Here is a 12,213-nt window from a genome sequence, read left to right on the forward strand (position 1 = left end):
CGATGATTCAAAAGAAAGTGAAGCTAAAGACAGTCTAGATACAATTAATTGAGAAAGGAAACAATGAGAGTTGTCGGTTAGATACTAAGACAAAAGATCTAAGAATGCTTGGAAACGTGGTTCTTGTGAGCCTCAGTCTTGGCCTGGTTCTTGCTGGTGCTCTTGGAAGTTGACTTGGTGCTATCATCCTTTCCAGAGTGCTTCTTGTTGGAGTCCTTCTCGGTCTTCTTGGTGCTAGTAGTAGGAGAAGAGGTAGCCTTGGGCTTGTCCTCAGTCTTGGAAGCAGAGTCATCATCGCCAGAGTGCTTCTTCTTGTCAGCCTTCTTAGCATCCTTTGCGGCTTTCTTGGCATCCTTCTCGGCCTGCTGGCTGGCCTTCTTGTCAGACTTGCTCTTGCTAGGAGAAGCAGTAGCCTTGGGGTGGTCATCAGTCTTGGTGGCTGAATCGTCATCACCAGTGTGCTTCTGCTTCTTGCCGTTTTGCTTCTTGGTGCTGGGAGCCTTGAACTTGCGGTCCTTGGTAGGAGCAGCATCGTCAGAAGCGGCAGCAGGCTCTTCTTCAGCAGCGGCATCATCATCGCCAGAGCTCTCCTCCTTCTTGATGGTACCGACCTTGGTATGAGGAGAAGTAAATGTGGTGAACATCACTCCATCATCACTGCTGTCATCATCCTGAGATCCCTTGGGGACATCGTAGGTGTCGTCATCATCATCGGCATCAACAGCACGCTTGCTAGCTGTACCACCCTTGACAGCGACAAAGCCGGGCACAGTATCCTTGTTCTTGTTGCTGCCTGAATCATTGGGAGAGAACTTGATGGCTGAACCAGCAGCGTGCTTGTTGGGAGCGGGAGCGAATTTGCTGTTGGTCTTGCTGTCCTGGTTGTTGTTGGTGGTGCCTGGACGAAGGGCGTAGCCGGACTTGGGAGGAATAAACTGGGGGAAAGCATAAACCTCGGCGCCGAGGATGGCAACTGCGAGTGCGAAACCAGCCTTCATTTTGGAAGTTTTTGTAGATGTAAATGAGTAGTAGGGAGTGTGAGTTTGGAGTTTGTAGAGTAATGAAACGAAGAATGAGTGTGTTGCTTGTCTGGAATCTCAACATCGAGGCGAGCAGGTATGCCATCTTATACAAGAAAAAGCCTCCCGCAAACTCTGTTCCATCGTGGGAATTACTCGTCAAGATGTTGTTTGTTTCCGCGTAAAGTTAATCATGATGCAGGAACGCTGATCAAAGGTCGGGACCTGCATGAGTGCTGCCGCAAAGGACTAGCCTGAAGTTTGTCAGATGGTTAAATTCCGCCCAGACAGGAATATTACCTACTTTGGTAGAGCTTCCATACCGGGTTATGTATGTGGCGTTGGCTAGTCCCTGGGTCCTGACATTTTTACTTTCACGATTCAGGGTCGAGCCAGGTTTGTGAGTGACCATCTTAACTTGTTGCGAATATGGTGATGTATTTTGGAATCATTAAGGTTGGAAGGGCCCCGATTGACCGCGATGGGCGGGGAATAGTTTGTGGTCTTGATGTGGTCGGGCCTTTTGGACTGGAATGTCGGGGTTTGCATCATTGCGGGAGGGCCGAAATATTGTCGGACAGCCATCGGGGATGAATGATGATTTGTAAGTGGACTGCAGGCCATTCGTTCTAGCTATTAGTCTGAGTCTGGGGTAATAGTAGAGTTGCTTCAATCCGTGCTGTGGTGTTGAAGGTCAATGACTCAAGTACACGGATGAGACAAAAGCTGGGCACGTGGCTGTTCAATTGTAACTAATTGGATTGGATGGGATGTTGAGACACCGTAAAAGATCAAATCGCGTAAGTATTTGGACTCTTTAAATGTGGGTAGAACGTGTTGGTTGGTGATACCTTTTGAACAGATGAGTTGGTTGTTGCTCCATCCTACTCTTCACCATCAATGCTGGCACTTTCAAGACGTGAAGTAAAACCCAGAGAGATACAAAAAACGAAAAGATTGGAATGAATGCCTTTAACCATTGTTGTATGCCTTGCGACCGGTGCAATGACCTGAAGGGTGCATCGTTGGTTCATTCATGGCCTCAAATCAGGCCAACAGTGAGACGCATTTGAAGAACATGGCCAACAACGAGATATCAGCGCTTATACGGAAAATCTGATTCATCGTCATGAAGTTTTGCTGTGAATGGCCATGGGAATATGCAGGAGGCCTTCCAGTCATTATCTATCATAAAAGCCGTGTCTCGCAGCCTGACTCTTGAGCAATTATCTCTCGTTTATCTCCAACATCTCCATAACTTTAAGGAAAATAAAAAGGAAACTAAAATGAATCCGATTACTTCAATCTTGGCTTGTCTCACAGGCAAAAGCTCTTCATCTCAATCCCCTCCAATTAGTGAGATGAAGAGCAACGAAAAGACTCTCATCACCTCTCAACCAGTTCCCTACTCCGACAACGCAGCCGATCAATTCGTCGATATCCTCAGTACCCATGAAGGTTCTAAAGAAGAACTTCATCATCGTCTAAAGCAAGTCATTTCCACCAACGGCTGGACCGAAAACCTCGCCCAGGCGATTGAGCACAAGATTGAGAAGCTCATCCAAGATGGCGCAAAGCTAGCAAAGCCCATGGCCGAAGCTGTCAAAAGGGCCACAGAAATAGCTTGGCAGTTTGCGAAAGAGCACCCTGTGTATGCTGCTCTTATCGCAGCGGGGACGATCATTGCTATTGCTGTACTGGCCGAGTTTGATCTTGTCTGGGTGTTGAGAGCGTTGGGCTTTGATCCAATTGGGCCTCGAGTTGGTAAGTCATCAGATTAATTGAGATGTAGAGTACAGACTGACTTTGTTTATAGGGAGCTTTGCGGCAAGATGGATGAGCAAGATTGGACAAGTGCCCAAAGGATCGATCTACTCTTACCTTCAGAGGTTGGGGATGAAGATTGCAAAGTGATAATTACTGTGCAAATTGTGATGGAGGAGATGTGAGGTGCCAACTCAGTTTATCGGAAGCAACATCGTATTTTCTTATTTTTTTTTATTTCTTTAGATTGATTCTATTGTTATTCCTGTATTGTTGATTGATGTATACCCGCTGTTAGTCTCATTCATGTTTCAATTGACTAGCAGAGGCATTCAAGCCTAGATACGCTCCGTCATGCACTCAGGAAATACCTACCCGTCCTACAATTATTCCCGGAAACAAAATCTATCAATGATATCAATGCAAACCAAGAACCGCCCTCTAAATATTCATTCGGATAATGGGTCCGAGGATCGGCGACTTGGACGAGGATGGAACCCATTATCACGACATTTGCAATTACCCCGCCATTCAACGTCCCCTCCCCCACGTTGAACAGAGCAATATTCGGACTTGACCCGAGGTTACAAGACGATTAGGTAATTATATCATTGACTTTCCCAGATCTCACAGTCTTGAGAGAGTCATTTACATACTTGCTATTTCGTGATACTGTATAGTCAAAGTAGAGAGAGATGCCGCTTCCTACATCATCCATCTATGACCCGCCATCGGCTGGCTTCAATGGCTTCCCTTCACGAAGAAGTGTTGTTCACAGTACTGAAGGAATCGTAGCTGCTCCTCAGCCTCATGCAGCGAAATGTGGTCTTGAAGTTCTCAGAGCTGGTGGAAATGCTGCTGTAAGTCTTTTAACTCCAAGACCATGACGAGATGCTAACATGGCGCAGGATGCGGCTGTCGCAGTTGGTATGTACCTCGCCACATTTATTACACTCACAAATGCTCACCAAGACAGCTGCCGGTCTTAATGTAACTGAACCTGTATCAACTGGTATCGGAGGCGACATGTTCCTCTTGTACTTTGACGCCACAACAAAGCAAGTCAAGAGTCTCAATGGGTCAGGTCGTTCAGGCGCAAAGCAAACCCTCGAGACCATTCGCAAAGCTCTCAACATTCCCGACGATAAGATTGGTGAGATTCCAACCCATGGCGTCCACGCTGCAACGGTTCCTGGAGCTGCAGCCGGTTGGGTCGATACCGTTGAGAGGTTCGGTAGTGGAAAGCTTAGTTTGAGCCAAATTCTTGAGCCTGCTATCAAGTTGGCTGAGAATGGACATCCTGTTACTGAGATTGCTTCACATTCGGTACGTCCATTGCTTAATTCTCTATCTAGAAGAGAGTATGCTGATTGAGATACAGTGGCAAGCCCAGGAAAAGCTTCTTCGTAATGCCTCTCCCAACTTTGGCGAGATGCTAAAGCAAGATCCCTCCGCAAAAGATGGCGTCAGAGCTCCTCGCCCAGGTGAAGTCTTTAAGAACCCAACTCTCGCAAAGACATTCCGCGCTTTGGCGACGGAGGGAAAGAAGGGTTTTTATACTGGTCGCATCGCAGAGGAGATTGTCAAGGTTGTGCAAGACCTGGGTGGATACCTCGAACTCGACGACTTGAAGCACCACCTAGAAACAGGCACGCAAAACACAGATCCCATTTCTGTCAAGTTCCGTGGCCAGGGACTCGCGAGTAAAGATCCCAATGGAGGTGTTGAGCTTTGGGAACATCCTCCCAACGGACAGGGTATTGTCGCGCTGATGGCTCTTGGTATTATTGAGCAGCTTGAGAAGCAGGGCAAGATTCCCACGTTTGGACCTGAAGACCACAACTCCACGGTTTATTTACATGCCGTCATCGAAGCTCTGCGTCTAGGATTCACGGACGCGAGTTGGTATGTTACTGATCCTGATACCACCAAAGTGCCGACCGCTGGCTTGATCTCACCCGAGTACCTCGCCGAGCGGGCCAAGATCTTTGACGCGACAAAGGCCCATGATGGAGTACAGCCTGGGAATCCCGAGTTTGTATCGCCGGCCCTACGAAGTAGTGATACAGTCTACTTCACTGTCTGCGACGCTGCTGGCAACGCTGCTTCGTTCATCAACTCCAATTACGCTGGTTTCGGCACAGCCATTATTCCCAAGGGATGTGGTTTCACACTTCAAAACCGCGGCGCAAACTTCTCATTGGATGAGAAGCATCCCAACAAGCTTGAACCGCGCAAGAGACCTTATCACACAATTATTCCAGGCATGGCCACGAATCTCAGCGATGGGTCTCTACACTCTGCCTTCGGTGTCATGGGCGGATACAACCAGCCTCAAGGAACTGTGCAAGTTCTTCTGAACCAAGCCATCTTTGGCCTGAACCCTCAACAAGCGCTTGATGCTCCTCGTATCTGCATTGGTGCTGGTATGCCTGATGAGGGTAATGTCCTGGACTGGACTGTGCACGTGGAGGAGGGGATATCGGACAAGACTGTTGAAGAATTGAAGTCTTTGGGGCATAATGTTGTTGTGCTCAAGGATTGGAAGAGGGCTATGTTTGGAAGGGGTCAGATTATTAGGTATACTATTGATCCTGATGGGACGCCGGTTTGGTCTGCGGGTAGTGATCCAAGAGCAGATGGCGCAGCGTATCCTCAGTAAGCCAGTAACTAGAATAAATTGATGTCAAGTTCCAGTATCTTGCAACCATAGTCTATTCATATGTGTTGCCTTAAAAGATAGTGATTCTCGTTTCCTGCATCTTGCTTATATCGTACTGTCCATCCCGTGTCTTAATCTGAGATAGGTCAGGTGACCGCTTTGTCTTCTCATCCAGATTGAAACACCTGGCAGCCGTAACTATTTGGTACCCGTCATGGTACTTGACTAGAAGAAAAGGGCTCAGCGTGCCGCGAATAGCCCACAGCTCGTATTCGCTGACCTCCTCCAGCCCTGCCTGTTGGAGAATCCTGAATCCTCGAGAGCCTCTGAAGAGCGGCCAATATCTTCCGCTTTCGTTCCCTATTCTGTAGAAGCCATCGTCTAGAAAAGCGGCCCATACGTGCAAGCCCTCAATTTGCACTTTAGGGCGTTGAGGATGTGGTACTTTTAAGAAAAGGGCGTCTGGTGATGATGACGTGGTTCCATCGGGCTGAGTAACTACGAACTTGGGTGTCGTGTCACAATCAGCTATATCGGCCATATCGTAAAGGTCTATAAAGCTTGTGCTATCCGTCGGATCGAGAACCCAGGAAGGCAATAATCCCCTAGGACCGATGCAGAAGGGTTTGCGTGGATTTTTATATGAGAGTACCTCCAAGCTGTCATCAAAAAGTATAATTTTCTTGGTTGTTTCCACCACCAGGTCGTTTATATCAGTGTTATCAGAATAGTCGGGAACGATTCCATATCCAGGATCGGCGAGTCCCAAAATTGAGTAAATCTTGTCCCTTTTATCGGTGGCCTGACAACTGGCCGTGTACGATAAAAGGAGTTTGAGATCATTAGTCCTAGACTGCTTGAGTTTTGCAACTAGAAACCCCTTCATTCTGGACTTGATTGTTTCCGTTTTCTCCTCTTTGAAAGGAACCTCGATAGCTGCGGCGAGGTCTTCAAGGTGTGGTGTTTCTGGCCCTGGTAACGCTGCAACCGATATAGCAAGATCTAAGTAAGACATGGAATGACATCCATAAAGAAAGGTCGCTTGTGTGGACACCATGAATTCTTGAAATACCCAAGCCCTGTTCCACCACGGACTCATGGCAACATCAAGGGAGGCAGCCCAACGACTTTCAAATGCTTTCTTTCTTGTTACATAATTGATTCGAAGGGAAGCACCAACGTCGTCTAGCACTAGGTCACGCCTCTGCATGATGAGCGATTTCATTCCGTCCCCGTGTGATTCGGGGGTTGATAGACAGATGAGGGTTTCTTTCGCGCCTTCGTAAATATCCCTCATGAAGCTGACCTGATGGGATCTCTCATTCAGATCGTATTGGTTGATGCAAATCTGATCAACCCACAGCAGTAGGTCTCGCTGACTGGCGTGTGTCTCCCAGTAATGACGAGCTTCCATTAAAGCATGGTGAAGATTTGCAAAAACATTGCAGCAAGCATTGTTGACGCTGATGTATCTGGTGTTTTTTGCACTCCCTGCGCAGTACGAAAGAGCTAGATACTTATTCTCTACGTCTGCGAGCTTTAATTTGATAGAAGCTCGCATTTAACGATACCTGAACCTGAGTCTGGAAAGACCTTGAGGAGACGGATCTCTCTTTCAGCAGTATTGAGAGGCTGATACGGGATCTGGTGGACGAAACTGCTGTTATCGGGAGTGCAGAATATATCGTGCCCCGGGGGGTTGCTCGTCGCGGTCTCGGTTGGCAGAGGTGTTTCGTACATGACTGGTGTCGCAAATAATGCAAACACAATAAAGCTTTCAAAGTCAGGGTTCGATGAATTGCAATAATTTAAATGCAAGATATTGTGATTACGTTGTACCCGAAGGAAATACTTGGGGAAAACGCCTTGTAAGGCGATGCAACAATCCCAACACTCTGTGATTGGCCTTGCCATGTCCCTTGGTGGTTCGCAATTGCCTCGATAATCCAACTGTGTGTGAACAGTAGTGATGACAGTAACGCCACAGGGCTCGCTCCATACCTATATAACTAATACACTGCCCGGTTATCGCAGATACTCTCAATAAAATTGGTTCTCTGTTTTATCCTCTTATTTCAGTTTCTACCCTTTTGTAGCTGAGAGATAATTACCAAGGTTGTTGTAGTGTCTTCTGATTGAGTCATATTGTTGTGCTGTTGGACTACGGCGCGAACAGCATGATATGATGCGAAAGAAAGGGATATTGTACCAATAGAAGTCATGAAATCTTTCTTTAATTAATAAACCAGACTGCCTATAAAACGCATGCTGCGTGATCAGGCACGTGAGCTCGAGAGAGCTGGCGCTTGAGTACGAGGTTGCAATGTTGTTGATGTGCTGGAGCGGCGACCCCGAGAAAAGCGCAGACTCGAGCGGCACAGCTTCCTTGGCTTATTGCTTTTTGTTTCATGTGGTTGAAACGGCTGAATTTACTATCCCACATTGCCTATTCTGTACAAGGAAGTTGTTGTGAAAGCAAGGGTTGTAAGGCAGACTCGACAGAAAGAACCAACAGGCCAATCACTGAATGTGAACTCCCTTCGACAAAGGGGTTTGCATAGAAGTCCAAAGAACCATTACGAAGGGCTGGAGCCTGTTTCAATAATGTCTATATATTCTCATGCGATATATTGAAAACTTGGTAGACTTGTTCCTTGACCAATCCGCACTCACGCCTGCTCTAGACCAGAAAGTGTCTACCAACCATGGCGCAGTGTGACTACAATTGCTTGCTTCATCAAGATTTTACTATCTTTAATGACACTAATGCGATCAGGACTCTGCAAGATGCAAAAACCCAATTGAAGCGAAAGAATCGTCGCAAAGGAGTAAATGAGTTCCTGTCTACTCTTGAACCTTTCCGGAAAGGGTTCAGAACAAGAGATGGCACAACAGGTACCCAGCTCCTTCAATTAGACAATGAAACGCATCAAAATGGGTTGATAGAAATGGCGCATACTTATCTCTGTCTTTCCGGACATGGATATCTTCACTGGCCAGAAGGTAGTAATGACGGCACGTTGGAGTATCCAAGAGACGAGAATAAGTAAAAGTCCCCCCACGAATAGCGGGCAGCGCTAATATGAGTAACAGGCTTTACTATAACATCCTATGTTACTTTATTAGGAAGAACAAAATCGATTCGAAGTCGAGACTACGTTCTAAACGGCCACGGGATGAGGAGGTGGCCTTTGTGTCTAGACCTCGACAGCGACGACGTCTACGAACTCCTGAAAGCGAAAGCCCTTCTCCATCTCCTATGCCATCTCTACACGATTCGTAAGTATACTATGGAATATATATTTGCCACGGGAGCTTACTTGTATAGGAACTCTGACGAGAGGGAGAGTCCACTTCCTTCTTCTCAAGACAGCTATTCAACTGGTATTCCTGCCCAAGCAGAGGCGAGACAAAGAATATACCAGATAATTCCCAGGGTAAACGAAAGCCCTGATGAACTGGCTCAAGATGTAAGGCTAACGTCCATCATTGGATACCTTCGCTAATATTTGTTCAGTATGACGAGGAGCAACCAATGGTACCCAACTTACAGCAGCGACATGTGAGCAGACTTGGAGATGAACACGGTAACATCAGCAGGATCAGTCTCGGTCGACAGCCGGTTCCTCATGCACCACGCACTGATCTTCATGCGCGTAATATCTCCACAGGAACACAGACAGCATTCGGTGTTGACCAACAAAGGCAATGGAGGGTCGCCGATGCGCCTCCACCATCATCATTCGATACTAATAATACCTCCCAGCAAAGACACGGCTCTGTTGGTAACAGGGTAAATGAAGCTGAGGAGCCAGCGAGTCAGAGCTCAGTGGAAGATATACCAAGACTTTTCGATATCCCATTGATACACCCAAGAATGGCCATCCCGGAGCCAGACTTCAAGATTGACCTAGTAGTCAGCTACGACTGTATCCCGGGCCGAAACGTACTATTTGAGCCCAACGGTGATATATTCTCATACTCGTTGGCCAAGTTTCTCAGTCAAGTCAATTGGCAGAGCGAACCTGAAGTACTTCTCATCTGTCTGCAAGCCCCTGGCACATCCCCAGCGACACCCGTTCGGACCTGGATGGATATGGTCTTCAAGAATGACGAAGATAAATTTCAGGGTGTACTACGCAGGTTCCGACAAATCTTTCTAGATGAGCAATTTAACTTTACCCGTGTGAAGAGGGATGCTGTGATTGAGATTACTTTTGAGAATATGGTTGAAGGACATACGCATGGTGCGCATGTTGATGCTTGGCGTAACCAAGGCAAAGCTGGTGGAAAGGTATAGATCGATGTGGGTATTTGGAAGAGTTGGGGATCGAATTATAGACATAGACCATTTAGACATAGACCATATAGACTTTGATTGAGATATCGTTTTTACATCGGCCAACAACTCTTCGCATGCCGGACAGCACCGTTTTTCGACAGACGGAGATTCAGCTTGGCTCCCGAGGGATGCTACAAGCAATCCAGAACGTCCAAACCACGCGGACACAATAATTTCTCTATGAAGGACGCCAGAATATGATGGCGACCGGTAATCGCACCTTTCTATTGCTTCGTTTTCTGTACAAACCGTAATCTGCCATACAGTGGTATCCATCCCATATTACATCATGAATATTCATACACTCCACCAATTATTTATCATCTATTCCTTCTGTTCAGGCTCTCCCTCAAGAATAACCTTCTTCTCGTCGAAAAGCTTGGCCAAGTCACCATTCTGGTGCATAGACACAAGAATATCCGTACCCCCAACAAAATCCTTCTCGACGTAAAGCTGAGGAATCGTGGGCCAGTCGGAGTACTCCTTGATACCCTCTCGCAGCTCAGGATCCTCAAGGACGTTGAAAGCGGCGAACTTGTCGGGGTTGACGCCTTGAAGACCGAGGATTTGGATGGCAGCGCGTGAAAAGCCGCACTGGGGGGTTTCGGGTGTTCCCTTCATGAAGAGAACGACGGGCGCGGATGATACGGCTTTGTCGATGGCGGATCGGGTTTGGTCGGAGAGGAGGCGGGTTTGGAAGGGTGTTAGGGGAGCGATGGGGGTGCGGAAGGCAGAGGCTGTTGAGCGGACGGCCATGGGCCGGGCGGCTTGTCGGAGAGACTGGAGAAGAGTTAGTCGGGATTGGTGAGTATAGCGGTAGGATGGAGTCTGCATACCGAGGCTACTGTTCGCGCAAACATTGTAAAGGCTGTGATGGAGGAGATTGTGGTGGGAGAGGAGATGCGCAGTTGGTTTGTTCAAGATGGTGGAAGTTTTGGACGGGATTAGTGAGTGATGTCAAGGATGTTCCGATGCCGATCCCCGGAATTCAGAGTGGCGCTGACGGTAGCTGTGGCCAATTAGCGATGAGGTAATGGTGGCTTATCAATCGCGTGCCTCAATTTGTAGGAAGACATTGTGATGCGAAGATGATATAATTAAAGATCACACATCACCTGGCTTTGCTTTTTATCTTCTATTCAGTCTTTGTTACCCATGTAACGTGGACTTCCCAGTGGATGCGCCGCCAGGTACATGGAGCACGGCATGATGAACTCAAGGTCAAGGGTAGGTACAGAAGTTTTACGGTGCTGGCAATCACAAAGATGCTGTTCAATTGTTAATCGGAAGATTCTGGTGAACTCTTTATCATGATGCTTACCAATTATATTGAGTACAGTTAGCAATATTAGAGCATGCCTAGGTACTTACCTGCACCTCCGTCTAGTGAAGGATACTGTCTAGTCCATGATACGATGCGACACATGATAATTAGATAGCGAGGTTTAACTCACGAAGCTTTAACACATATTTCATCCTCGCCCAAGTGTCTATTTAATTCTTTAAAAAACAATCCTCAATTGAATGGGTGATTTGTTATACCTGTCCAATCTTTCAACATCACCGTTTTGTTCAAACTCAGGTCAATGGTTCACTCCATACTGCAGACCTATCAAATCTCAGCACTCACCAAGTCTGCTGACAAAACCATCATCTCATCTCACCACTTACACTCTCAATGCTTCACACCATTCAACACGGGCACGACGCCCATCACGAACACAAAATGCGCAACCCAACAGAAGAACTTGAACTAGCAAGAAACGACGGCAAGCGCCATATCCTACTAGCAGCTTCAGGCTCCGTTGCGACAATAAAACTCGTACAGATAATAAACGGTCTCAAACAACAAGAAAACATCTCCATCCGTCTCATCCTGACTCAATCAGCGTCCGAATTCCTAGCAGGCCAAAGTCTTGAACAGCCCACTATCGATCAAGTAGCTCGTCTACCACACGTAGATGCTATTTACACAGATGCTCACGAATGGGCGCAACCCTGGAAACGCAATGCGCCTATTCTACATATTGAACTACGTCGCTGGGCGGATGTGTTGGTGATTGCGCCTTTGAGTGCGAATACAATGGCAAAGATCGTAAATGGCTTGTGCGATAATCTTTTGACGTCTGTTGTCAGGGCGTGGGATACTACGGGTAGTGTGGATGGGGTGAAGAAGAAGATTCTGGTGGCTCCGGCGATGAACACGGCTATGTTTGCGCATCCTATTACAGCGACGCAACTCAAGGTGCTGGATAAGGATTGGGGAGGGGAGAGTGGTTGGTTTGAGGTTTTGCAGCCGATTTCGAAGAGTTTGGCTTGTGGTGATGTTGGGAATGGGGCTATGGTGACTTGGGAGAGGATTGTGGACGAGATTGTACAGAAGATCAACGCCTAGGGACTAGGGGGTGTTGAAGGAAAAAAGAGGA

General features: G+C 47.2%; 7 protein-coding genes across 7 annotated transcripts; 4 read left to right on the forward strand and 3 right to left on the reverse strand.

Moving 5' to 3' along the window:
* Positions 1 to 98: 98 nt before the first annotated feature.
* On the reverse strand, positions 99 to 998 carry FSST1_007024 (uncharacterized protein; the record flags this gene model as incomplete). The annotated part of the gene is made up of 1 exon (XM_083236594.1): positions 99 to 998. One exon carries the CDS (start codon positions 996 to 998, stop codon positions 99 to 101), a length of 900 nt encoding a protein of 299 aa, XP_083082985.1.
* A 1,307-nt stretch (positions 999 to 2,305) lies between these two features.
* On the forward strand, positions 2,306 to 2,933 carry FSST1_007025 (uncharacterized protein; the record flags this gene model as incomplete). Its single annotated transcript, XM_083236595.1, has 2 exons — positions 2,306 to 2,783; positions 2,836 to 2,933. 2 exons carry the CDS (start codon positions 2,306 to 2,308, stop codon positions 2,931 to 2,933), a joined length of 576 nt encoding a protein of 191 aa, XP_083082986.1.
* Positions 2,934 to 3,478: 545 nt separating this feature from the next.
* Positions 3,479 to 5,445, forward strand: FSST1_007026 (nucleophile aminohydrolase; the record flags this gene model as incomplete). The annotated part of the gene is made up of 4 exons (XM_083236596.1): positions 3,479 to 3,643; positions 3,692 to 3,710; positions 3,760 to 4,109; positions 4,165 to 5,445. The coding sequence occupies 4 exons, from the start codon at positions 3,479 to 3,481 to the stop codon at positions 5,443 to 5,445; spliced, it is 1,815 nt and encodes a 604-aa protein (XP_083082987.1).
* Positions 5,446 to 5,515: 70 nt separating this feature from the next.
* On the reverse strand, positions 5,516 to 7,185 carry FSST1_007027 (HET domain-containing protein; the record flags this gene model as incomplete). Its single annotated transcript, XM_083236597.1, has 2 exons — positions 5,516 to 6,969; positions 7,017 to 7,185. The coding sequence occupies 2 exons, from the start codon at positions 7,183 to 7,185 to the stop codon at positions 5,516 to 5,518; spliced, it is 1,623 nt and encodes a 540-aa protein (XP_083082988.1).
* Positions 7,186 to 8,150: 965 nt separating this feature from the next.
* Positions 8,151 to 9,745, forward strand: FSST1_007028 (uncharacterized protein; the record flags this gene model as incomplete). The annotated part of the gene is made up of 4 exons (XM_083236598.1): positions 8,151 to 8,491; positions 8,539 to 8,724; positions 8,774 to 8,915; positions 8,963 to 9,745. 4 exons carry the CDS (start codon positions 8,151 to 8,153, stop codon positions 9,743 to 9,745), a joined length of 1,452 nt encoding a protein of 483 aa, XP_083082989.1.
* Positions 9,746 to 10,111: 366 nt separating this feature from the next.
* Positions 10,112 to 10,647, reverse strand: FSST1_007029 (monothiol glutaredoxin GRX5; the record flags this gene model as incomplete). The annotated part of the gene is made up of 2 exons (XM_083236599.1): positions 10,112 to 10,567; positions 10,624 to 10,647. 2 exons carry the CDS (start codon positions 10,645 to 10,647, stop codon positions 10,112 to 10,114), a joined length of 480 nt encoding a protein of 159 aa, XP_083082990.1.
* An 866-nt stretch (positions 10,648 to 11,513) lies between these two features.
* FSST1_007030 (flavoprotein) lies at positions 11,514 to 12,182 on the forward strand (the record flags this gene model as incomplete). The annotated part of the gene is made up of 1 exon (XM_083236600.1): positions 11,514 to 12,182. One exon carries the CDS (start codon positions 11,514 to 11,516, stop codon positions 12,180 to 12,182), a length of 669 nt encoding a protein of 222 aa, XP_083082991.1.
* Between the last annotated feature and the right edge of the window lie 31 nt (positions 12,183 to 12,213).

The sequence above is a fragment of the Fusarium sambucinum genome, chromosome II (assembly GCF_050947815.1).
Source record: "Fusarium sambucinum isolate potato_lamoka chromosome II, whole genome shotgun sequence".
NCBI classification, from domain to species: domain Eukaryota; kingdom Fungi; phylum Ascomycota; class Sordariomycetes; order Hypocreales; family Nectriaceae; genus Fusarium; species Fusarium sambucinum.